The sequence below is a fragment of the Xenopus laevis genome, chromosome 5L (assembly GCF_017654675.1).
Source record: "Xenopus laevis strain J_2021 chromosome 5L, Xenopus_laevis_v10.1, whole genome shotgun sequence".
NCBI lineage: Eukaryota > Metazoa > Chordata > Amphibia > Anura > Pipidae > Xenopus > Xenopus laevis.
Window position 1 is genome coordinate 41,453,356 of NC_054379.1, and position 27,554 is coordinate 41,480,909.

The following is a 27,554-nucleotide window of genomic DNA, read 5'->3' on the forward strand; positions in this document are numbered from 1 at the left end:
TTTGAAGAAACAACTAAATGGCTCAGTAAAAATACTGCAGTTTGCTTTACCCTTAACCCTAGAACAATAGTTCTGTTTGTAAGGAATGTTTTTGAAGGTGTGAGCAGAGCTGCTATAGTCCGGTTAAATCTGTAGCACAAGCCCTGCTGCAGAAATATTATCTCCTCCTCCTGCTGTCTGGAAAACCTCAGTACACACCAGCACTGGGGCTAAACATATCTCATAGTTGTCTTCTTCCCAGCAAGACACGGGGCGACTTTCCTTAAAGGGTATCCTCTGGCTGCCCATTTCTCGGCTAACAGAGAACGAGTCATCCATAACTAGCTTCGCTTTCCTTGTGTTAATTTGAGAGGAGCCACACACATGGCGATTGGCAGTCAAGGAGGCTTTTGCAGTAGCAGACATTGTGTTCTTCCACAAAGAACCCTTGGAGACCATTATGGCTTGGAAAGCCAAGGTGTGAACATGTAACCTGGTAAGATGGCGCTGACCTTCCTTATGCTTCTGTGATCTGAGGAGCTGATAGAGTTCACGCATTTGGTCAAGAATTGAAGCTACACGTGGGTAAGGATCTGAAAGTACTGTAATATTTCCACCCTTGATCAGGCTAAGTAGATTGGGGAGCTCTTGTTCATTCATTCCAAGTGAGTCAGAGTAAGGTATGACATATTCAAGAAGATCCTTCATTAGGCTCTGCTCCACAAATGAGGCCATTTCAAAGTGGGAGCCGATTTTAGGGTCAATTGACAACAGAAGTTCCTGCATTGCTTTTAGCCTAGATTCACGTTGCCCTGTGTAGTACATAAACATAGAAAAGGTAAAATGTTAGGATGCTAGGATTTGGAATGAAGAGCATTATTATTAATTGCTACTAGTCTGTGTACAGGTATGGGACTTGTTTTCCAAATTGTTTGGGACCAAGGTTTTTTCGGATAACTTTCTGTAATTTTGATCTCCATACTTTTAACGGGGTTATTTACTAAACTTCCATTGGCAAAAACCCAAAAATTTTTGTTTTTTTAATAGAAAATCTGAATTTTTAGTGGAAAAAAAAACCCACTAATTTTTCAGGGTTTATTATACCCCGAAGATGGAAAAAGTCAGAATCCAAAAATCCGGCATCTCAGACCTGCCGAGGTTGCATATACCGTATATACTCGTGTATAAGCCGACCCGTGTATAAGCCGAGGTACCTAATTTACCTAAGAAAACTGGAAAAATGTATTGACTCGTGTATAAGCCTAGGGGCCCCATGTCAGATTTCAAAATGTGAATGTGTAAATGTGTAATCATGTTTTATGGCATAGAAATCTATCTAAAACTATTTAAAAGAGCCTCCCCATAATTCCATCAGCAGGAACATGACACTGCAAAAATATGCTTACCCTGAGAAGGATCAGTGTGGGCCAGGTTATAAATAGCCATTGAACCTCACATACTGGCACCCAGTACATTTGAATGTTGGAGTTCCCTGTGACTCCCACCATAAGTCACAAGCTTGGCATGTTTCTATCTGACAACAGCAAGAACTTGCCAGGCAGCATTGTTCTCCGCCCTATGTACCTGGCGTAATGATGACAGAATGAAAGGGGAGTGACAAGGCAATTTATATGTACATGTACAGCTCCACGGATAGCACTCTGCTGCTGGCAAACTTGGAATCAAGCTTTAGGACCTTTTAACAATGGCCGCCAGGGGCCCTGTGAAAGAGCTGCAGGACGGTTCACTGTGTCCACTCTCCGGGCGGCGCGTCCTTCCCTGCCGGCGTAGATACCGTAGATATGCCCAGCAGTGCGACCCCCTGTGACCCGGCCCCAGCAGGACTGTCTGTGACGCCGCCCGGAGCAGGTCCAGGAGCTCCGGGCGGCGCGTCCTTCCCTGCCGGCGTAGATACCGTAGATATGCCCAGCAGTGCGACCCCCTGTGACCCGGCCCCAGCAGGACTGTCTGTGACGCCGCCCGGAGCAGGTCCAGGAGCTCCGGGCGGCGCGTCCTTCCCTGCCGGCGTTCGCTCCCAAAATGGCGGCGCCCATGGCCGCCACAGACAGTCCTGCTGGGGCCGGGTCACAGGGGGTCGCACTGCTGGGCATATCTACGGTATGACCCGTGTATAAGCCGAGGTTGAGTTTTTCAGCACATTTTGGGTGCTGAAAAACTCGGCTTATACGCGAGTATATACGGTAAGTCAATGGAAGAAGTCCCAAAGATGTTTTGATCTAAGCTGGCTTTCGTGCAATAATCCGAAGATTTAGTGGTTTTCAGGAAAATCTTAAATTCAGGGGGGTTTTTTCCCACAAAAAAAATTTCAGAAAAGTGTATTAATAAATAAGGAGAAAAAAAACCCGCGCGGATTTGGTTGGAGTTTTTTTAATCAAATATTCGGACTTTGATAAATGGGCCTCTAAGTCTACTAAAAAAAATATTTAAAACAATAAATAAACCCAATAGAATTGTTTCAACTACAGTAACAGTTAATTATATCTTAGTTGGGATGAAGTACAAGGTACTGTTTAATTAATACAAAGTAAAAGGAAATAATTTTTAAAAATGATTTGATTATAATGGAGTCTATGCAGGGTCGGACTGGGGGGCCCGGGGCCCACCAGGACTTCTCGTCCAGGGCCCCCCTCCAGCCCCCTGGCCCCCTACTGTGAAGTGCGAAGCTTGGCGTTACTGTGTTAGGTAGCCGCTCAGTGCGCATGCATGAACAGCGCCATGCGCGAGCTGCGTCGATCAGCGCGCATGCGCAGCGCCGAAAACTTTTTTCCCCCAAAATTTAGATATCGGGAGACGGTGTCTCGCCCGGCGGGGGCCCACGAGGGTCGGGGCCCACCGGGTTATTTCTCGGTGTCCTGCCGGGCAAGTCCGACACCGAGTCTATGGGAGATAGCCTTCCGGTAATTTGGAGCTTTTTGGATAATGGGTTTCTGGATATATGATCCTATACCTGTACTTGTATTTAGAACATCTCATTTTGCAGTTCTTAACATACCATTGCGATAGAAGAAATCATACAATAAATAGGTAAACAGTGGTTCAAAACAAATACTTTTTGCCTAGAACAGGCCCTTGTTGTATATAATTACACAAGTTCAAGAAATAGGACTTTTGTTTGACATATCATGTGCCTATTGTTTAATGCATTTTATGATTTTTGTTATTGTTTGAAGATAGAGCAAGAAACTACTTGCAATGTTTACCCCGTTTGTGTTTTACTGCACTAAAAAATTTACTTACCTCCATGTACAATTAGAACTATGTAAATAAAGATTGAGACATACATACAATGCAAAATACGGGTTATGTGTAAGGGTTATTGCACTTCTACAATTTTTTTATGCTTTGGTGCTTTTGCCACTGTATGGTAAAATATATTTTTATAAGTCTTTCAACATGTTTGATATTGACAGCACTTTGCTTAATAATATTCGTTTTTTTTCAGGTGCAGTATTCTGTAGAAACCAATCAGCAAGCAGCATTTACTTGTCACCTGTTTAAAATCAAACATCTTATTGGTTGCTATAAGTTACTAAACAAACTTAGGGCCTTTTATTACATATTTGGAGATGGGCTGCTCTTCATTTTATTATTATATGTCAAGTATTATATATTAAGTATTACTATCGCAGTAAGGTCAAAACTTACCTGACTTAAAAGGAAAGCTGTCCATCATCTGCAGCCCTCCAATGACCAACAAATCTGGGTTAAAGTTTTCCAGCTGGGATTTGAAGTCTTCCAAGGAATCGATCATGGGATTGTGGGAATCACTGTGTACTATATACCTGGGAAATATAATGTGTGATGCTTAAAACCTGGGAACTCACTTTAAGCCTATGTAGCATGCCTATTGTTAATACAAACAAAGTAAGCTATACAATTTCTCCAAATATAAAAGAGCCGTCGTGTTTCTGAAGACAATTACACCCACAATCTTGTGCCTCCAAGAAACCCATTTAATGTAGCAAAAGGCAGGACCCTAATTTCTCACTTACATGACACCCTAACAGAAGCCCAAGAGAAAGGCCATCTCCCCCAATCTATGAAAGAAGCCACCATACTGAATGAACCAGGACAACCTGCCCAATGTGGGGAGTACAGGCCTATCTCACTACTCAATGTAAATGCCAAACTATTTGCCAATGTATTAGCCACAAGATTAGCCAAGGTCATCACCACCCTCATAGAGCCTGACCAGTCCGGGTTCATGCCACAAAAAAACACAGATATTAATATAAGAAGGCTATACACTAATCTGCAAATCCCCCATTACAACAAAGGTGCCAGAGCCATCCTTTCGATTGACTGGGAGAAAGGCCCAATCTATGGAATTGAAAACTATCTAACTATCTAAAAACGAAAGTCCATTGCCTGGTTCAAAATACTATATCATACGCCCACGGCAAAGGTCAGGGTGAATGGAATCCTGTCTCCTACAATACAACTACAGAGAGGTACACACCAGGTCTGATCGCTGTCCCCCCTATTCTTTGCCTTGGCAGTAGAGCCACTAGAGGAAAAAAATCTCCCTCTAAACAGATGATGTCCTTTTGTACGTATAATCCAAACAAAATAGTGTGAGCGGACGCACACCCACAACACCCTCCTGTAGAGTCGCCTGGTGCTTAGTAATGGAAGTTTCGGCAGCTTCCTATCCAATATATACGAAGAAAATTACCAGCACTCACGGTCTTAATATGCAGGTAAAACCTTGCTTTATTTCAGTGCAGTGAAATAAAGCAAGGTTTTACCTGCATATTAAGACCGTGAGTGCTGGTAATTCTCTTCGTATACTTTTGTACGTATAAGACATAGGACCATCCCTTACAGCAGCTATGGTCGCCATCAAAGGCTTTGGCAGCCACTCCAATCTTAGAGTAAACTGTTGAAAATCCCCCTAGATTAAAACCCAAACCATGGAGGGCACTGGAGGATATTCCTGGCAGTAATAACCACAACCCACAAGGCCTGGACAGCAGTCCTCCATAATAAAAGGGCTGACCCCCCGCTAGAGTCCTGCGCAGGTCCATTTTTTGGGACCCGGACCCGCAATTCGCATTCTTACCCACTTGGAACCGCTACCCGACCCTACCCGTAAGTACCTTATCCGCAACCCGGACCCGCTTGACCATCAAGAATCAGGAAGTGCTGTCATTGTAAACCTGAAGTGACGTCATCGGAAGTAGACATGACCAGAAAAAAGGAGTAAATATCGCTATTGAGAAGACCCGCAGACTCGCATCTTTACCCGGAACTTCTACCTGCAACCCGCGGGTACCCGACCTGTTGCAGGACTCTACCCCCCACTCCTACCCCTGAACCTCCCACTCCCACAGTATTGATCCCCCCAACTTCCAAGTGTGGCCACTTGTGGGTGTTAAAAATTGTCAGATATCTTAATTGATAGCACATTTGCACCCTTTATAGCCCCCAGGGACAAAATGCTACCTCACAATCTGAGACTCCACACGGATTTTCAGCTATGGGAAGCCTTTTCAGAACAATTTTGGGCTCTCTCACTGGTATTCCAAGAACACCCATTAGTATGGCTTCTCTGCTCTGAAATTCCAGCAAAACTGGTACAGGTATTGGACCTATTATCCGGAATCATCGGGACCGGGGCTTTTCAGATAACGGGTCTTTCCGTAATTTGGATCTTCACACCTTAAGTCTACTAGAAAATCATGTAAACATTAAATAAACCCAATAGGCTGGTTTTACTTCCAATAAGGATTCATTATATCTTAGTTGGGATCAAGTACAAGCAACTGTTTTCTTACTACAGAGAAAAAGGAAATCATTTTTAAAAATTTGGATAATTTGATTATAATGTAGTCTATGGGAGACGGCCTTTCCGTAATTCAGAACTTTCTGGATACCGGGTTTCCGGATAACGGATCCCATACCTGTATTCCAAATCTACTGGCTACAAGTCAGAGACTCATCAGCTCCCTTGCACCGCACCAATCTCAAATGGCGAGACACATTGGGATAATTGGAAGAGGCTCAATGGGAAGAATAACTGCCAATCTGTACCACTTCCTAATATCCTCCCAAGACAGACTGATACAGTACAAATTCCTGCACCAAGTCGACCCAACGCCAGTGAAACTGCACGCATTTGGCAGGAGAGACAACAGCAGATGCCACAGATGCCAGATGGAGGTAGTGAGGTTTCTACATATGAACCTGACAATGCCCTCAAATCCAGCACCTTGAGAGTTGTCACATCATACCTTTCCGCCCACCAAGTTTCAGAGCCTACTTACCAGAGCGCTATTGTACAACGCAAAAAATTGTATCATTTTGAGGTGGATGGGCCTTAAAGGAACATTTCAGTTTAAAAATAAAAACTGGGTAATAGATGTTTTTAATATAGTTAGTTAGCCAGTCATGGCTGGAGTGACTGGATGTCTCAACACGTATTTAGTATCTTATTATATCTTGTTTACCAAATTTTGCGTCACAGACACCATTCACAGATTTATTTTCTTTAAAACGCCTTTATTGAGACATGGGCTCTGACCCAAATAATCGTCAATGTTTCAGCCTGGATACTACTTCCTGCTTTTCAGATCTCTAACTCTGAATTAGTCAGAAACTTTAAGGGGGCACATAGGACATAACTTTTCAGTAAGTTTGCCATTGATCCTTAGCATTCAGCTCAGATTCAAAAGCAGAACATTATGACTCATGTGCCCCCCCCTTCAAGTCACTGATTGGTTACTGCCTGGTAACCAATCATTGGAAACCAAGAGAGCTGAAAAGCAGGAAGTAGTGTTCTGGCTATTATGTTACACATCCAGTCTCTCCAGCCTTTATACATTACATTTACATTTTTGGCTAACTAACTATATTGGAAACATTTTTTATTTTGCACATCCTATCTATTTACCCAGTTTTTATTTTCATACTGAACAATCCCTTTAAAACATGTGGCAGATACGTGTGAACGCCATACTCCCAATGATCAAGCTCACTTACCTTGCCAGAGGTTGCCCAACTAAATTTGACAAAATCTGGCAGCCCTGGATTTATGTTGAATGACTCGTTCTTCTTGATGGAGATGTTGCAACTCATGTGTAAATTGTGAAATGCATAGGGTATGGAATCCCCAAGCCGCCCCCCACCCATACCCCCCTCTCTTCTTCTCTATCCTTCCTTATTAACCTTAAAAATCAATAAAAATAAATGTTTAAAAAAAAAACCAATACAAATTATTTTGCCCATTTATATGTATTTATTTATTTTAAATCTGTCGAAAATAGCCAAAGAAAAAGGCAGGACGGGCTGTACATTTAATTGTCATGCTTTTGTGACCATATCTTGCTAAGAAAAGAGGTACAAAAAGGATACAAGCAGGGCACTTTACTATCAGACAGAATTACAAACAATGGGTACCTGTTAGCCCTTCGAGACATGTGATTTCCCCATTTAGCTCCTGTTGGATATTCCATAATCAAGTGGATATCAGGATCACTTATGGACTCACCTGCAACTGTAAGTAAAGATCAGTGGTAAGAGGCAAGTCAATAACTGGAAAGCATACAAGATGCTCATTCTGCAAACATCAGTCCCAGTACAGTAATATGCACATAGTGGGGGTCATTTATCAACCCTGGGCAAATTTGCCCATGGGCAGTAACCCATGGCAACCAATCAAATTGCTGCATTCTATGTTCTACTTGCAGCTGGCTTAAAAAAAAAGCCAATCACTGATTGTTTGCTATGGGTAATTGCCTGTGGGCAAATTTGCCCTGTGTTTATAAATGAGCCCCAGTGTGTGTTACGAATATGAATACAACAACACATTCGACAGCATTTTTACTATACAACATTTATGTTTTATAATATTCTTTTATGTTGCAATAAGAGGTGCGTTAATCACAAGATGTAGACATTCTAGGTTAAGAAATCACACTGTTAACCTATTTATAGTGCAAAAAAAACAGAAAAAAATATATTTCTGAAAAATAATTATTATGCTTCCACTACAATTTGGATACGTTTATATTCATGTCAGTTTTAAATTAAACACATTTTCACTGTGTTATAGATTAGCCTATTTATGGCATATTTATAATTGATCAATGTTTATTATTTTGTAATTTTTTGGCATTATGAGATGTTTTTTGAGATGGGTGTTAAGACATAGCATATTTTAGTAATTCTGTATGACAAACACATAGGCAAATTAAGCTATAGTGGCTCTTTAATCCCCATGTACATTAGATGCTACCTTGTCCCTAAGATGCCGGGTAGCAAATAAAGAACTAGTTTGCATTTACACACGTTGACGTCTCCAGCGAACAAACTCACCTGTTATTCGTTCAGAAAGCACACTAATTTCTTCTGGACTAAGACGGCCACCAAGTAAAACATCACATCCCTCTGTGGCTAAACGATTAGCCATGACTGGGGCGTTTCCACCAAGGGCCCAACGCATTTCCGAGAGACTTTTAGAGGTGTCTACTAGTTTCTTAAACAATGTCTCGTTGGATACGTATCTCCTGTTAAGATGCAAAGTACTCCATGTTTACAATTGTTACATACATACTCAAATTTACCACCACAATGAGGAGGCACATTTATCAAAGGTCACATTTCGAGCTCATGTGAGTTTTTAAAAACTTCCATCTCTACATTCAACCAATTGAAATTTATTTAAAAAAAACTTCCAAACTCTGTGAATAAACTCGAATCAAATTCAATTTGAGTTTAAAAACTTGACAGGAAGGCTTCAAACAACTCCAAATTGATCCCAGGACATCTTCTATTGATTACATCAGCAATTCGGCATGTTTTAGATGGCAAATAGTCGAATTCGAGTTCTTATGGGCCAGTGTATGATAAATCTCAAAAATCTAATTCGAATTTTTAAAAATACTCCAATCGAATTTTACTGCAGCATTGTATTTTCTCCAAAGCAAATACTTTGAGCTTTGGCATGGAGTTTTAAATATATTTTAGGCAGATGTCAAACTACAGATATGCTGTTTTGTAAACATAAACAAACTAATTTTAGGCTGCTAAAATACACCAAAATGGTAGAAATTGTGTGTGCTTCATCCATCTTGTATAACCTTGTGAGTTGGGTGCAAAGCAGTCCGGAAACCAATTGCCAGGGATTATGTAGACATGAGAGAGAAAATACAGCCGCAGCACCTCTTTGTTGCCAAAAGTGAAAACTAACAACCCAGCAATGTTTCAGACTTACTCTCACCCTTTCTCAAGCCTGCAAAGGAAAGTACACCAAACTTTTAAAAGACTTATGTGGGAAAATGTCTATTGGTATATTGAGCCAGGATTTGCTCAATATTAAATTGAAATACCAAATGATGATGCTTTTTTTCAGAAATGAGCCTGCCACATGCGCATTAAACAATATTTCTAAGAATTTGGAGTAAATACATTTTTGGTAGGTTTGTATAATGACAGTGATACTGACAGAGATGTATGGGATCAATTATCTCGAAACCCATTATCCAGAAAGCTCCGAATTATGGAAAGGTCATCTCCCATAGACTCCATTTTAGGTTTGTATAATGACAGTGATACTGACAGATGTATGGGATCAATTATCTGGAAACCTGTGATCCAGAAAGCTCCAAATTACTGAAAGGCCATCTCCAATAGATTAAATTTTATCCAAATAAAACAAATTTCTAAAAATTATTTCCTTTTTCTCTGTAATAATAAAACTGTAAATTGTACGATTCAAATTAAGATATAATGGAAGCAAAACCAGCCTATTTGGTTTATTTAATATTTAAAATATTTTCTAGTAGACTTAAGATATGGAAATCCAAATTACGGAAAGACCTCTTATCAGGAACACCCCAGGTCCCAAGCATTCTGGATAACAGGTCCCATACCTGTATTCGGTTTTTACCGAAATGTTTCAGTATCACTTTAAAATGCTTCCTCTGTTACAACTAATACCTTTCCTCCACCCTGATGCACCGCCCCCTGATTACTTACCTGGGCCAGTCTTCTGACACCTTTTCAGCCATGATGTGGATGCAGCACTGATGCTGGGCTTGAAGCCCTGTGTATTGTAGGCATTTATATAAACATCTATACAACCACTATACTGCTTGAACAGATCAAATTAATTTATAAACATTTCCAACTGGAATTTGCACTCATATTCCAATCAGTGCTTCCAGACCATTACATTTTTGAGCAGCAAATAGCCCAACGTCATTTTTGCAGCAATTATGGCTGAAGCGTGTCAGAAGTCAAATATGGATAAACACTGGGGGTGGGAAAGAGACAAGATGCATTTTGATTTTTAAAGCGATATATCATTGCTCCAGGAGCAAGAGGTGTCTAAACAAAGGTAAATAAAGGGAAGGAGGCAAGATATTAAGGTGGCCATAGACGCACAGATAATATTGTACGGAAATAATTTCATGCGATATTTGGTGCGTGTATGGTGGGAAAAGAGGCGACCGATATTGGCAGAAGAGTGGTCGATCGGGCTAGACGGAAAATTTCGATCGGGCACCCAAACATCGGCCATTGTTAGTGCAAAATCGTCAGATACAGGTAGAATTCTATTGTTTTTACCTGTATATCTGACGATTCAGCTCTACGCGTGTGTATTGAAACTCTTTTCCAAGAAAGATCGTAATTGTAACGTCTATGTCCACCTTTAGTCCTAAAATCTTGGTACTAAGAAGATACTGACATTCATGAAAAAAAAAAAGAAACAGGAACAATATGAAAACAATAGTATGACCCTTTGAGTATTCAACGGTCATGTGTGAGGCAGTGGAATCACAATGTTGGCTTTCACTGATTTAACTAGTTACTTACTCTGAAGCTGCGCCTGGAGGGAAGAAGTATGCGAAGCTCTCAGCCAGCTGGGCCTCTGTCTCAATGTAATTGTGATGTATCGGATTGTAGCTGGGTTCAATCCCTGCCTCATCCAGCAAAGCCACTCCATCTACTATAATATCTAGACATCCTCCAAATCCTGGTCAAGAAAAATAATGGCAAGCTCAACTTTCCATTTAATAGATAAGCACAATCTAGCAGTTAAGCAGGTTATTTACAGACTTAAGAGAGATACGGACACCAGAAATAAACTTTTTTTTACATCTATCATAACATTGTCTTTGCATATTATTATATTTTGTGTGCCATAAAAGTAATGCCCATTGCCCATCTCATCCCCATTTTACTCTATGAGGAGGCTGCCATATTTGTGCAGCAGTAGTTCATTAGCATTAAAAGGGATGCACCGAATCCACAATTTTGGATTTGGCCGAACCCCCTGAATCCTTCGCGGAAGATTCGGCTGAATGCTGAACTGGATCCTAATTTGCATATGCAAATTAGGGATGGGAAGGGGAAAACATTTTTTACTTCCTTGTGACAAAGAGTCACGCGATTTCCCATATGCAAATTAGGATTCGGTTCGGCCGGGCAGAGGGATTCGGCTGAATCCGTCTGAAAAAGGCTGCATCCCAAACCGAATCCTGGATTTGGTGCATCCCTAATTAGAATCTCTAACGGACAGGTTGAGAAGGGGCACTCAGGTTTAGGAACTTCAACTAACAATTACTTACAAAAGCAGCCCTATCCGCGAAAAACAATGTGACCTATAGGTGACTTTTAATGGACATTAATATTTGAATAGAAGATTTTTAGTGTCAGTATCACTTTAAGGTTGAACTTGAATATGTGTGTCTTTTTTCAACCTAACTGACTATGTTGCAAAATGCTTTGATTAGTTTGATAAAACTACTGACATTTGAACTGATCATACTGACATATTATTATTGGGTCATGACAGAATACAGGTTTTGAACAATACACATTGGAGATGTGGTTTATACACAGCAGGGTTCATCTAATACAATATTTTTTTATTCTGAGATTGTGTTTTAATTAGCCTCAACCTCAACATTTTTCTCACGCAAGCAAAAGATGGTCTGACTGTCAGCTGGTTGCACATGACCAGAGTGCAGCAGAGATAATATATTAGGATGAAGGAGCATGTGTCAGTTGGATTCAAAAGACAAATAACTGCATTGAGAGACCAAATAAAAAAACATAACAGGGTTAAGCACAAATATTTATTTATGTTATTACTGAGCAGGGAGTAAAGTTAAATACTAAACTAAATTGCTTAAATTGCAATGAGATTCCATATAAATATAGAATGGCTAGATCAACTTAAAAAATTATTTTTTATTATTATGAACTATTCTAAGTCACTTTTGATGCAAATAATACTGGGTGCTATGGTAACTCTTAGCATATGGATCCCTTGGGTCAAACCTGCAATTTAAGTATATGAAGAACTTCAAGATGCTTAGAAATACTTCTGATTGAATTGCATCCACAGCTTGGGATCCATCCAGTATTCACCACTTTTCTAGAAAAAAATACCGGCCTTCCTATGTTTTTATGGTTTTTCCCTATACTGTACATTGCAATCATGCAACATTTTTACTGGCCAATGGCAACCCTACCGGTAACATGCATATTATCCATGTAATTGCAATTGTGTGCATTCTTCAAATGTAACATAAAAGTCACAAGCTCTTTAACCACATTCAGATGAGACTTAAAGGAAAACTATACCCCCAAAATAAATACTTGGCGACAGATAGTGGCATATTAAAGAATCGTATCAAACTGGAATATATATTTAAGTAAATATTGTCCTTTTACATCTCTTGCCTTGAACCACCATTTTGTGATGGTCTGTGTGCTGCCTCAGAGATCACCTGACCAGAAATACTACAACTAAAACTGTAACAGCAAGACGTGTGGAAGCAAAAGACAGAACTCTGTCTGTTAATTGGCTCATGTGACCTAACATGTAGGGTTTGTTTGTGTGCACAGTGAATCGTACGATCCCAGGGGACGGCCCTTGTTTTTTCAAATGGCAGTTTTCTATTAATGATTACCCAATGGCACATACTGCTAAAAAAGTATTTTATTATGAAAATGGTTTATTAACATGAAGCAGGGTTTTACAAATGAGCTGTTTTATGCCATATCTTTTTATAGAGACCTACATTGTTTGAGTTTTCCTTTAAGCATGGAATACATATTGTCAGATTTTCCCCTCTGCCTCGCATTGGCCATTTTGACTACACACAATTGCCACCATGAGCCTGAACAATCCGACCAGGCAAGATGCCCTTTATCCATTCAGAAGATAACGTAGAACTGCATTAGTAATAATGATGCATTTGTTCTACTTTATGCCTGACATTCTAGCTAGCTTTGGTGTATTCAGGGAGCAGTGGTTCAAGATGCTATCCCAAAGCTAGTAGTTATATCACAGACAGATTTACAGTGCTTTAAATGATTAATTAGCAGAGTGAAAGAGATAAAGATTAGAAGAGCAAAGGAAACTACTCCATTCCAGTTTTAAAATGTGATTTTAGGTCACCTTTGTCCACTTCTGTATGGAAAAAATAGAGTTTTAATAGCCCATGCTTGGCTTTTAATAGGCCATGTCCACCATCTGCAGACACTTAAGCACAACAGCACTTCACTTTAGTCACATTAGCTCTTATAAATGCTAATGTGGCTAAAGTGCTACTTTACGAGTACTGTTCCATTTACTTTGCAGAGTTTTTTAAGCATTAACAATTAAATCAAAAAGCATCTAAAAAGCATAACTCTTGCAAGCCCTATGGAAGCCCTAAAGGAGTTCTACCCCCATAACTTGTATGGGCCAATATAATATACAGGGAAGATCACTTTAGTCCTGGTGAGAAGTGCTACTGTTTTATCTTTATCCTATGAGCTCTGTGTACATTCATTGAATGTGACCTTGGTGTTTTTCCCCCTCTTATCCACACACTGGAAAGTCCAATTTCTGTGGAGTCCTGTTTACAAAGCATGCTTCCCTTCCCTCATTACATACCGTACTCTCTAATCATGGGACATGCATTGATTATGCAGAATAAAAGGTGTCAAACTGAAATGAGCAGTAAAGAAGAATTGAATAAATTACCCCTGTTGCCAGCTAAAGAGGAGATTTAATTTATTTGCAATTATCTGCTCTCAACAACTGGGACATAAAGTAGAACATGATATAGAACCTTATCTATAACCCCCCAAACAGCCTTTGCTTTGGTATGAGATAGAACCCTTCCATTTATATGTAATCTTTTGCATAATATGTGGCATCAGACTGTACTAAAGGCAAGACAAAATTTACCCTACTTATTGCTAATTCAGAACTTACTCTGATCCCCCACATTCTAATCTTTAAAGGGGTGGTTCACCTTTGAGTTAACTTTAGTATGTTATAGAATGGCCATTTCTAAGCAACTTTCCAATTGATCTATATTTTTTTCATAGTTTTTTTTAATTATTTGTCTTCTTCTAAATTGTTCTAGCTTTCAAATGGGGGGTCACTGACCCCATCTAAAAAGATCGGTCGTTAAAAGATTTCTTTTGGCTGCGGGTAATATCTCTGCACGTATTACCGATCTCACAATATCAGCGGGAGACTATCACTAGCTTTTGTTTGACATAACTTTTGTACGATTGCGGTCAGGAACATCGTCTGATCCGTTCTTTTACTACTTTATTTGATCTGAATGGTTAGTGGCAGGTCGGGAGATGGGAAAGTCCATTAGTACGATGATTTGTACGATCGGATCTTTGCGTCTATGGCCAGCTTAAGAGTTGAAGGCCCTGTCCTTAAAGTGCTAAACATGGGACTACAGGATCATTTACAAGACCTCATGTCGTGTGTCATTTTTTAACTTTGAATAGGTCAACCAGTAAGTTTCATGAGCGCCTTGTTTGTTGTTGTTGATTTTTACCACAACTAATGAGTCCTTGGAATCCATTTGTGCTGTTTTTAGTTTGTTTGTGGGTGGTATTTGTAGACTTAAAGACAGATTTCATGGCTCCTCACACGCACACATGCAGAGAGATTCAGCCCACTTACCAATTGCCACGCGAGGAGGCCGGTGAAAATCCAGTCCAGCTTTCTGCTCAGCTCGGAGAAGCGATGACAACACACTGTCCAATCTGCTCTGCAGGCTGTCGTCATCCACCTGGCGGTACCAGTATGCAGCCAGCACAGCGAGGAGGGAAAGCACAGGCACACACAGGGCTTTGGGGGTCGCCATAACAAAAGCAGCAATTGGCTTGGATCTGCACTGTGGTGACACTGTGAGGCAGACTCCTTGGACCACCTTTACCTTGTACTTTTGTTTCTACACCTGGTACTATAAACCTGTCCCCAACAATAGTTCTGCAACTCAGTTCCCTTATTAGTCACAGTCTCAATAACACACAGCTGACTCTATGCAGCACTACAGTCCCCTGTACTAAGCAACAAGTTGTTACATTCCCAGCCGCAAGGTCGCACAGCAATACCTGTCACAACTTACATGACACCTCCTTCTAATCGGTCTCCTCAGCCCACACAGTCACAACTCACAACACACAGTCACAACTCACAACACACAGTCACAATAATAACACACAGTCACAATAATAACACACAGTCACAATAATAACACGCAGTCACAACATTTGAAAAGCAGTTTCCTCACACTGCAGTTCTGCACCTTATCCCTGCATGCAGCCACGCGTTTCCCTTCACACTAGTCCCTCACCTGGCCAGGGAAAGCGATAGCAAAGCCTCCCTCATCCATACAGTGTGCTACAGAGTCACTCAACCCACAGCCGACCTCTTCCTTTAGCAAAGGAGGAGCCAACTTCCCACACACGCGGAAGAAGAAGCGCCACTGAATTTAGAGCCGGCCGAGCCTTTCATCCTATAGGCGTTTCACACCGCCAAGCCTTCGAGAACTGGAATGTCTCAATACTACAGGAGTTGCAGGGGGTTTGGCAGAAGGGGACGCCTAAGCATTCATTGAGTGAGAGGCTGCAGCAACGCACGAGTTAAAGGAGCCCCCGCCCACCATTATCCTTCCTTTCTAGAGTTAAAGGAGCCCCGCCCACCATTATTATCCTTCCTTTCTAGAGTTAAAGGAGCCCCGCCCACCATCATCCTTCCTTTTTAGAGTTAAAGGAGCCCCGCCCACATCATCCTTCCTTTCTAGTTTGCATGTTTGTGCCTTGTCATTGCTTACAACAATGGGGGCTTGAGAACATACGTTTGCTGGGGTTTATTGGCAGCTTCAGCTGCTTTGAGAAATACCTTTTTTAAATTGTTAGGCAGGGACGGTGTATTGGGAAAGACTGGTGAAAAGACGGAAGGGTGGTTTGGGGTGCAATGGTACGCCAATACGGGTCCTATGCGTTCCGCTAGTTGGACACCTTTGTTCAGCGTCCTGGGTTAACCGCAAAGGAAGGGTGGTGCGGGAGTAAGCCGGCAGCTGATACAATACGGGGGTCTGCTCCTCCCTCGCTGACGCCGTGATGGTTATGCCGAACGGGGAAAGCAGGCAACTTATTTAATACCGGCAGATCCGCTCGCCGAGCATTAACGCTGAGTTAGTTTCCCAAGACAGGAGCAAGCGGGCAGACCATATAATATCGGCAGGTCCGCTCGCCTCCTGTAAGCATTGCATTCGTTATTAAGGACGGTGTGGGTGGGCACATGTGATTCGTCAGAGTACGACAAATCCCTCTTATTCTGCAAGTCTACTTCAATTGATACTGATGCTTACCATACTCAGTTGTAAATGTATCCAAGCGCTGATATATTGCTAGAATAAGGTGTGTGGTGCGTGACTCAGGTCCATTCATAACCACACTTGGTACAATATACAGTACCAACCCGACCCTATATTCCACCTCGTTCACACACTGTGGGTCACCAGCACTCCACTACTGTTGGGATAGATGTGGGCAAATTGCCACCACTGTGACTAAAAAACCCACATCGTTATTCTAACTTTCAAGTACCGTTTACTAGCTGCTGACCTTGAGTCTATTCAGCTTCCTAACCTTGCTTTTAACATACACCTTATACTAATTTGGTTTCATATTAATTTTAGGATGTGATCAATAAAAGTTATGTTTTACTTTTTTTCTTTGAGAACTCAGATAATAAGTGTGGGAAGGTGCAACAATATGGGTCATACTTTTTCTCTTTTCTGTGCAATTATATATAGCTAGTGACCTTGCACACCACCATTTTGTATCATATCTCTATCAATGGATGGTGCTACCTACTTTCTCTCTAACACAGCTTCAGTATTAAGAGCACCCTATAACATACCTCCCAAGATTTTGGAAATAAAATGAGGGACAAAAAAGTTGCTGCGCGCAGTGTAGCGATTTTTGGACCACGCCCATTTTTGTGACCACACCCCCTAATTACCATGTTCACATTACAAAATTTGGCAGGTTGTAAAAGTTTGAACATATTTCTGTGGGTTTTTTTTCCCAGTTATTACAGTTTTGCTAATGAAGGTGAATTGCCCTTTAAGCTGTGAGTCTAACTTCTCCCAAAGGACCTGTTATCTTATCTTGTTACAATTACTTATATGCTTATCTCAAAATGGTTACAAAAGTATCTTATCTGCAGCTGTTCTGGGCTCTCTGCCAAAAGCCAATTAAGTTAGAAACATGGTTTCTGTTTCTGCCTGTTCAGTGCAGAGAAAATAGGACTTTTCAGTACAAATGAGGGACTACGGGTTGAGCTGTCAAAAGAGGGACTGTCCCTCTAAAAACGGGACAGTTGGGAGGTATGGTATAATTATTAATGCATTGCTGAATAAGCCAAAGGAGCGCTCTATACAGTACAGCAGTGACATGGAGGGTGCGCAGTGTATGACTGCTTATCACACCGGATTTAACTGGCTACCATGCTGCTGCCTGCACTCCAGGGAAAGTCTTGTCCGAGGCTTTATCCTTTTGTTCTGTGGTTTTCAGTAGCAAGCAGGTCTGGACTGGGAATCAAAATAGGCCCTGGTCTCAGGGTCAGATTTGTAGAAAGGCCACCAGGGCCTAGGGCGGCAGGATTTTATGGGCGACATGCTACCCAACCACACCCACATTGGTTCAGGATTTGCAGGAGATACAATTGCTATCCCCATAGCTCAGGTCGTAATGACGAAAGTTTGCACAAATAAAATGGAGGGGACGGGGGCAACAGCTGGCCTATGGGCACCCGCTATGTAAATCCGGCCCTGCCTGGCATTTCAAGTGCATAGAGACCAAAACAGCCTCCCACCAGCCCAATAAATAGTGACTGTCTATGGCATCTTACAGCATTGCCAGAACCCACAGATTGCCAGTCCAGGCCTGGTTGCAAACAAATGTCCTCTCCAGGAAGCACGGGGCTTTGTTTCTTTTTATTCTTCTGTGTGTGGGGGTTGTGTGCAACTTTTCAATTGGTCTTCATTTCCCCCCTTAAATTATTTTTTTCTGACTACAACCTTTCGGATGGGAGTCACTGACCACATGTAGAAAACAAATACTCTGTAAGGGTACAAATGGATTGTGCTACTTTTTAATAGTCCTCTTTCTATCCAGGGCCTCTCCTATTTATATCCCACGCTTTTATGCAAATCAGTGCATGGTTGCTAGGGTAATTTCGACCCTAGCAACCTGATTGAAAACCAATTGCAAGCTGCATCTCTACATCATACTACTATTCCTCCACCTCCTTATACATCCACTCAAAGAGCTGTGCTATACCTTTATAATTACTGGAATGAAAAATGAAATGTACAGGTCTGTGGCTAAGCAGTAGTTGGTATAGTTATATTGATTCTTATGGTTTATTGTGAAAACCAAATAAAATATTTCAAACCAGTAGTTGGTATAAATGTTTAGACTGGGATACAAAATTTACACATTTTGTGTTCCCCTGTCAGGTTTAGACTGGACCTGGGAAAAACCCGGAGGGCTCCACCGGCCCAGGCTTGCTCCCTGCCTGAATGCATAGCTGCTACCCCAACCTCCCTCCCTAGTAGGGTTACCACCTGGCCGGTATTTTACCATATTGAAGGCAAACAATCCTAGTGATTTAAGGTTAAAATTGTTTTATAGCAGACTTAAGGTATGATGATCCCAATTACAGAAAGATTCCATATCTGGAAAACCACAGGATTCAAGCATTCCAGATCCTGTACACTATAATTCCAGCCCACCCACTTCCAATTTTGTGATGCTGAAAATGACTCGGCCTGCAGTTTAGTCAGGGTGATCTGACTTACATGCGACTTCCTTTAGGCTCCCAATTGTAATAATATATGTGAAAAAGAAGACCAAAGGGAGTGTGGTCTGACAATATTAGGGCAAACGTGACTAGGGAAGCACTGAATCCAGGATTCCGTTCGGGATTCGGCCTTTTTCAGCAGGATTCAGATTTGGCCGAATCCTTCTGCCCGGCCAAACCAAATCCTAATTTGTTTATGCAAATTAGGGGTGGGGAGGAAAACCGTGTGACTTTTTGTCACAAAACACGGTAATAAAATGTTTTCCCCTCCCCACCCCTAATTTGCATATGCAAATTCAAATTCGGTTCGGCTGAATCTTTTGCGATACGGTGCATCCTTAAAATGTGACACCCTCAATAGCACAGGACTTTCTGGGTCTGCTTGCAGCCTGAACAAAAATAAGCAAGTCATTATAAATAGCTCCCTGTACCAAGGACAAGCAGGAAAATTTGTCCATGTTTAATCCCTTTTCAGAAAAAGTCTCCCAAAAAATAGGATATGCAATAAAACATGATCTATTTATATGGAAACCTGAATATTCTGGAAAATTAGTATTCTACAGGGATCCCATACCCTGTAGAAAGGTAGAAAGGGCAACAACACACTTCATTGTAAATACATTTATTAGAGCCAGTTTTAAAAGGGATATATATATATATATATATATATATATATATATATATATATATATATATATATATATATATATATATAGATAATGCAAGGATCAGCACACTCGTTTGTAGAAAAGCAAAGTGTATTTTATTTCAACACAGCATTGTGTCCAACGTTTCGGTTCCTCCTGGGAACCTTTATCAAGGATAAAGGTTCCCAGGAGGAACCGAAACGTTGGACACAATGCTGTGTTGAAATAAAATACACTTTGCTTTTCTACAAACGAGTGTGCTGATCCTTGCATTATCTGTATTATTAATTTGATCCTGCACCTCAAACTCATACAAGTATCGAGTGCTGATACCCACAGGACGCATATATATATATATATATATATATATATATATATATATATATATATATATATATATATATATGCTTTTTCATGGCAGAAAAACGTATAGAAGTGGTTGTTAATAGCACATTGGCCAAAAGAAATACAAAACAATGTATATATTACAATTACATGATTTGCAAATAACATTCTAAATTAAAGCAGCAGCTAAAATTTCATTCAACCAATACTATAGGATGTTGCAGTTGGACACTATATTCATATTTAACTAGTAAGCTCTTCCTAAACAAATAAACACTCAGGGGGGTAATTTATTACATGTTAAGTGTTCTGTGGTCCAAAACAAAGCACAGAGCCCTGTGTTTTCCCAGGTGAATACAGTGCAGTCTGCATTTGGCAGCACTGTACTCATGAGGAGCAGATGTCTTATTCCCACTAATTTGTGCTAGACTTTTTATTCACACAGAGTACACCCCTGCTGCAAATCCGAACTAAATGCACCTATTAGTGATGCTCCTGCATTTGCAGCAGGGGGCAGTAATAAATTACCCTTTTTTGTTTATACAGTAGAAGAGAGGCTCTATTAAAATGCAATTTAAAAAAAATACAGACCTTAACTCTATTTAAACATGAGCTAAGAATAAAAACAGATTTTCACTTTAAACATGTAGTGCTGCTTTAAACCAGTCAAAGGGCAAGAAAATCACCCAATGGCAGGTGTCCATAAAATAATATAAAAAAACACAACATTGTTACATAAGCACATTATGAAAAGATGAAAATAATAGAAACACTGTTTAGTTCCCACAAGATTCTTTTTCTTGCGATTCTTCACAGATGGGATGACGTGGAGAAGCAGAGCTTCAAAGTGTACGGATTAGAACCATCTGTGGAAAAGAAAAATGAATGGACTTTGGTTTACTGGGAGCTGAGTAAGAATCATGGCAAGCGTTAGCAGAATACTGTTTATAGTGTGCTCACATTTTAACTAGAGGAACTAGAAGTTTAAAGGGATACTGTCATGGGAAAAATGTTCTTTTTTTTCAAAATGCATCAGTTAATTCTGCACTCAAATCCATTTCTCAAAAGAGCAACCAGATTTTTTTATATTTAATTTTGAAATCTAACATGGTGCTAGACATATTGTCAGTTCCCAGCTGTGCCCAGTCATGTGACGTGTGCTATGATAAGCCCCCCCCCCCCACAGCAGAACAATAGGAAGGTAACCAGATAGCAGCTTCCTGGTAGATCTAAGAACAGCACTAAATAGTAAAATCCTGGTCCCACTGCGACACAATCAGTTAAATTGAGTAGAAGAAACAGCAGCCTGGCAGAAAGCAATTCCATAGCGCAGCAATGGCTCTTTCTGAAAGCACATTACCTGAGATGGCTGCCTACACACCAATATTAAGTAAAAAAAAAAAATACACTTGCTGGTTCAGGAATTAAAATTTATATTGTAGAGTGGATTATTTGCAGTTTAGACAGTGTAATTTAGAAATAAAAACTACATCATAAAAATAATGCCTTTGTTTACAAAGACTGGTACATTGAACAGACATAAAGACAAGCCATCACTGGGCACATCACCAACTAAATAAAGAAGGTACACTGACATTGAACTAACACAGTTCTAGATTAACACTAGCTATTATTATTGTTGTCTAAATACTTGTTGATGATAGTGGTCAGCAATGGACATTGGGGAGGAGTATTATGCCAGCAAGTGTTGCTATCTCTTATTTCTGATATCAGCTACCATTCTCCCAGTTACAATTCATATGCTAAACTTCTGCCAATTAGGCTAATACCATATGAGGAGGCCTGGTTGCAGGCACACGTAGTGGGTTTCTGCACTGAAACACAAGAGTTTGCATTTTGGAGCCGAAATCTGCTGCACTTGCCTGCACCCGGCCGATGCAATGTTTTCGAGTACAGGTAAAGAAGGAAGTAGATGTCAGTATAGGGGCTAATTCTCTGCTGCTTCTTTCCACAGGCTGAGATCAGCCCGTATGTAGCTGAAGGATAGGGCCAAAAACAGCCAGCTGAAATTTGCAGGCCAACGTCAGCCCCTACCACAAGCAGTATCTACCTTCTTCATTTGTGTCTGAAACCCTTGTGTTGTCTCCGGTGCGAACACAGCGAATTTCAGCGAAAAAAACATTGTTTCATTTCGTAAACAAAATGCACCCAGTGTGTTCGCTAGAGCCAACACAAGGATTCCGGACGCAAATGAGAAAGGAGGATTCTAGTTGGCCTGTGGATTTCAGCAGGCAGATTTTGGCCCCGTCTGGCCCTAGCCTTAAATTCTGGGTTTGGGAACAACAGAAAATAATTATATTTACCTTATCAAATGTGATCTGCAATTATGCACACATTAGCCACAATCTCCCCCATGTAGAGTGAGAAACTTACTAGGAACTCTTATTTGGTAGTGATTTAATACTGTGAGTGCTTCTACTGCTTCAGTCTTCGATTCCCACTCTAGCAGTCCAGAGAGTGTTTTAGATGATGCTAGAGGACACATAAAAAGAGCATTCATAATGAATACAGTTAATACTCAAAGTATGAACATAAAAAATACATATAATATATAAATACACATTTTACTTACGTTTTGCGTCAAACACTTTAAATTTAATGAATGTGGAAACATCATGATCTTCACACAGCTGCAATAAAATGAGACACCTTTTAGAAAATATGCCCATTTTGCAGTATGCTTTTATAATAAATCCAAATTAATGAGCAGTTAAGCATACTGGTGTATCCCTGAAGCTAACTACTCTCTGTATAGTTCGTTGGGGACGGGTGAGCCATTAGACAAGCCCTGGATTTTTACTTGCTGACGTCAGTTGCTGTGGGACAATACATAATTCACCTACTGGGTATGCATGATCAAACATAGCTCAGCATTCCTTGGAGAGTTTATAAGCTTATAACGTTTCTAAGACTCCCATTGGCTGCTGAATGGCTGCAGTGCTAAGTAATTTCTCCAAAGGAAAGTTTCTTCTATTCTGAAGTTGGGGGTCTGGTTACGTTACTTAGCAGAGGGTTCAGCAGACTATTTAAATTCAGGTTAGATTGGGCTCTGTATTTCTAATGGAAATGCATGGTATTCCCTTTTTTCAGCTTCTCTTCATCCCTTCTTTAAAACCCTGATGTCACACCAGTATTTCCTTCCGGAAAGCCAATTTCAGGTTGTGCTCACGAAAAGTCATCAGGTAGTGTAGGGGGTCAGTGCATATCCCAGAACTATTCATGTTTCTTTATAGTTTTTTTAAATGATTTGCCTTTTTGTTCTGACTCTTTTCAGCTTTCACATAGGAGTCACTGACCCCATCTAAAAAACAAATGCTCTTTAAGGCTACAAATGTATTGTTATTGCTACTTTTTATTACTCATCTTTCTATTTAGGCATATCTCCTATTCATAGTCCAGTCTCCTATTCAAATCAATGCATGGTTGTTATGGTAATTTGGACCCTAGCAACCAGATGCAAACTGGAGAGCTGCTGGATAAAAATCTAAATAACTCAAAAAATGAAAACCAAATGCAAATTGTGTCAGAATATCACTTTCTATTCATACTAAAAGTTAACTCAAAGGTGAATAACCCCATTAATTCTAAGTGGGGAAAGCACAAGGAAATGGGATTACATCTGTTTTAAAAACTCGTGGTTAACCATTGCATTGCAACTATGAAAACTGTTCTCATTTATTGCTCTGTACTGTCTGTATAATCTTTAATAAACTTATGGGTGACACTAGGAAATAGCAGCTACTGCATAGTAAACTCAACTGCTTCTGAAAATATAGGTTGCTTAAAGGAACATTAACATAAAAATTGCAGGTCATGGGCGGGCTCAGCCAAATGTTTTTCATCTGCTGTAACTATATCAAACAAGTTAATACAATTTAAAAACAAAACAAAAAAAACTATGGTTCCAACTGGTTTCCAGTATATCACTTTATTCTGAGAGAGAGAGATATCAGGTGTTTTTGGAGTAAGAATGCTTATCCTTCATAAAAAGAATCATATCGGTTATTAAAACCTAGCTGAATATTTTCCCACATTAATGTATCCATAGTCAGATGAATCCAAGCCCTTTATGTCATGCAATTAATGCTCTGTGCAGCAGATGGCGATATATTTTTAATGTACAATAATGTACAATATACATTTTACGTTTTTCAGGGGACCAGAAAAAAGTGGTGTAGAATGTAAAATCAGGGAAATGTATTATGCATAATATATAGGTGGGACCACACCACAACAATGTAAAATGAGGGGAAACAAAACCAAAGGATGTAAAATTCAGGTTGTACTGTATTATCGAATTTCAATATGCAAGTTAGTTACTAGTTTATTTGGTATTTAGCTAAACTTTTAGCGACTGATTCTAATGTTTTGCTAAAAAAAAAAAAAAAACAGGGGCATCTTTCTAATTTATACGTTAAAAAAATGTTTTAAAGTGTATATGATTTTACCTTTTGGAACATTTCTTCTTCCACAGACAAGGGGACATTGTAATAATGCAGAACACAAGACGGAGGCTGGATAATATTCTTGGAGGCTTGGCCGGCGCTGGTAAACCTGTTGTTTTTGCTCATAGCAAAATCTTTATAACTGCTTGTCCCGTCCTCTAATTCAAATATCTGGCTGGGGACAACCGAGTGCTGCTTGGAGACACTAAGATTGCCCAAACAAAACGATTAGTACTGGCTTCAGAAAAACAATGCATTTTAAATATATTTGCACCAAAGTATGGACTTTTTCAGCTATACTCAGTGTTACTTTCTATATCTTAGAGTAATGGCAGACATGAGCATTGTCTCCCCAGCATTTTGTTGCTCTGTGGGAGGGTGACAAAACGTTCAAAACCATCACAACTTAAAGAGAATGGGTTTAACCACCAAGACCATGCAGCATTTTGAAGCGCTTAGTCTCTGTTGTCTGGCTATATACACTGTCAAATATAAAAACTACCCATCAATAGTAGCAACTGCCAGTTTTCATTCATCTTAATGACAGGAGGCTCAGGGGCATCAGACTGTTGATATTCTCTGCACCGCTGTTTCTGGCTCTGGAAACAATATTGCAAACTAGCTGATAAAAATGACTCCTGTTACATTATGTTAAGAGTTAGAAATATTAAACTGCTTTTAATAGTAATTACATTTACAAATAAACCACTGATTTTTTAATGTGTAATGAATAGCTGCTTAGAATTACATTTATTTTAATCAAGTAAAAACTGGTTTTGGTAGCATTTGTTTTTTTATTTGGAGACCATGTTTAATTAGTGAGTGCTTGCTACAGATGCCTATTGATATGTGCCAAAATAGCTTTACATAATTTCAAAAAGGAAGAAATAAAGAAAAAAATTCCACTATTTGTCAGTGTTTGAACTTTTGAAGAAAGTAACCCGTTGCTGCCATCTAATTTCTGCATAGTTTTCTTATTATTGATGTAAATTCTGTACTAGAAAAACAGATCCAGTGTTTCCTAGGGTACAATATTATTTAACATTTTGTAAATATATATATTTACATCCAAATGTATAGTATATACATTAAATTATATATGTATTAGATCAGGCATGTCCAAAGTGCGGCCCGGGGGCCAATTGCAGCTTATTTTCAAATTTACACCGGCACTCAGCCTCCATCATGAAATTAATAATAATGAGGCCCCCCAACACAGTGCGATCAGGAATCCCATAGCAGTAATATTTGGGCACATTAGTGAAATGATCTGCCACTTGGTCTATACTGCTGCCTGTGTGCTGAAGGTGTTAGCAATAGACACGGACTGGCACGTAGAGACGCGCTGTTTTCGCATTCTTCTTTAGGGCTGAAGGTGTCAATAGACATACTGAAGTGCCAGTACAGAAACCTAAAGAAGTATGGCATCACTACATTCCAGTACGTGTCTATTGCTAACACCTTCAGCACACAGGCAGCAGTATAGACCAAGTGGCAGATCATTTCACTAATCATGTGCCCAAATATTACTGCTACCATTACTTGATTCCTGTAATTTAATGTTATTGGTTCAAAGAATGTCGTGCTGAATGGTCGGCCCCCAAACATTTTCACGACACCAAATCTGGCCCTCCTTGCAAAAAGTTTGGGCACCCCAGTATTAGATATTATGTACATTTGCTATACATGCCTATGACTATTTTACACTTGATCATTGTAATACATTGGAATGTGTTTTAGAATACAGGTATGGGATCCATTATCTGGAAACCCATTATCCAGAAAATTGCCATTTTCCATAGACTCCATTTAAATCGACTAATTCACATTTTTAAAAATGATTTCCCTATTCTCTGTAATAATAAAACATTACCTTGTACTTGATCCACACTAAGATATAATAAATCCTCATTGGAAGCAAAACAATCCTATTGGGTTTAATTCATGTTTAAATGGTTCCAAATTATGGAAAGATCCCTTATCTGGAAAACCACAGGTCCCAAGCATTCTGGATAACAGGTACTATACCTGTATGTAACTGAAAATGTTTTCTTTATGTACAAAATTAGGCATTTTTGTAAAATGCATGGTTACTATAGTATATTTGACATAGCAACATGATAGGTACGTGACATCTAGTGGACAGATTAGTGAAATGCACTTAATATGTTTGGTATTTTTCACATTTATTTTATCTCTGTTGAGGCTATGAATAAATTGATTGATCTCATTTTGGTGCCATTTTTCCAATGGTTATGGGTATTTAAGATTTGTACAAGTCACTTATTGTTATCCTTGATAAAGGTTCCAATGTGGACCAAAACGTTGGACACAAGTGGAATGTGAAAGAAAGATATTTTATGTTTTTTATGTGCTGGTCCTTACCAATCATATGCATTTTTAATTTACAGTGCACCGAGAGAGAGAGAGAGAGAGAGAGAGAGAGAGAGAGAGAGAGAGAGAGAGAGAGAGAGAGAGAGAGAGAGAGCGCAATATATTACTAAAATCATTCACTAGCTTACCAAACATTTAATCTCTTTCCAAAAATCTTCACGTTATTCAAGTGTGTTACTGCTCTTTCTACAGCATACTCGTCGCCCATTTCTACAAGAGCTGTGCCAGGAATGGTCTTCATAAATTTTACCTGTTGGTTTAACAAAATGAAAAATCCAAACCTTCAGCATGTTTAAGTTAATCAATTCAACATGTCACTTTTTGAATTGTGCTTCAAGTGCACTGACATCATTTTCTCAAAGTCCCAGTCAATATTATCAGCCCTGTGTTCATAATGAACTTATACAGTAAGACAAAACCAGGTTACTGTAATTAACACCGCAGCAAGCTCTTTAAAGGGATTCTGTCATGATTTTTATGGTAATTCCTAAATTACACTCTTTACACTGCAAATAATTCACTCTATCATAAAAAATTTAATTGCTAATCCAAGTGTATTTTTTTTAGTTGTAA

General features: G+C 39.7%; 2 protein-coding genes across 2 annotated transcripts in view; both read right to left on the bottom strand.

Moving 5' to 3' along the window:
• On the bottom strand, positions 1–15,481 carry XB5992952.L (provisional ortholog of ADP dependent glucokinase L homeolog). The gene is made up of 6 exons (XM_018262929.2): positions 14,933–15,481; positions 10,819–10,978; positions 8,317–8,507; positions 7,399–7,495; positions 3,646–3,782; positions 1–791 (listed from the first exon to the last, which is right to left on the bottom strand). The coding sequence occupies exons 1-6, from the start codon at positions 15,114–15,116 to the stop codon at positions 124–126; spliced, it is 1,437 nt and encodes a 478-aa protein (XP_018118418.1). The 5' UTR covers positions 15,117–15,481; the 3' UTR covers positions 1–123.
• Positions 15,482–20,139: 4,658 nt separating this feature from the next.
• The window catches only part of hnrnpll.L (heterogeneous nuclear ribonucleoprotein L like L homeolog), a 34,262-nt gene continuing 26,847 nt past the window's right edge, over positions 20,140–27,554 (bottom strand). The window contains exons 9-13 of the mRNA XM_018262930.2: positions 27,110–27,231; positions 24,591–24,792; positions 22,715–22,772; positions 22,516–22,614; positions 20,140–20,987 (exon numbers count right to left, since the gene is read on the bottom strand). Coding sequence (XP_018118419.1) covers positions 20,932–20,987; positions 22,516–22,614; positions 22,715–22,772; positions 24,591–24,792; positions 27,110–27,231 — 537 coding nt within the window. The 3' untranslated portion in view covers positions 20,140–20,931. The remainder of the gene's footprint in view (positions 20,988–22,515; positions 22,615–22,714; positions 22,773–24,590; positions 24,793–27,109; positions 27,232–27,554) is intronic.

Coding starts and splice junctions, on each gene's coding strand:
- XB5992952.L (XM_018262929.2), bottom strand. CDS start 15,116: ATGGCGACCCCCAAAGCCCTGTGTGTGCCTGTGCTTTCCCTCCTCGCT. Junction 10,979..14,932: donor GCCTCCTCGCGTGGCAATTG/GTAAGTGGGCTG, acceptor TTTCTTGACCAG/GATTTGGAGGATGTCTAGAT. Junction 7,496..8,316: donor GCTTTCTGAACGAATAACAG/GTGAGTTTGTTC, acceptor CTTTACTTACAG/TTGCAGGTGAGTCCATAAGT.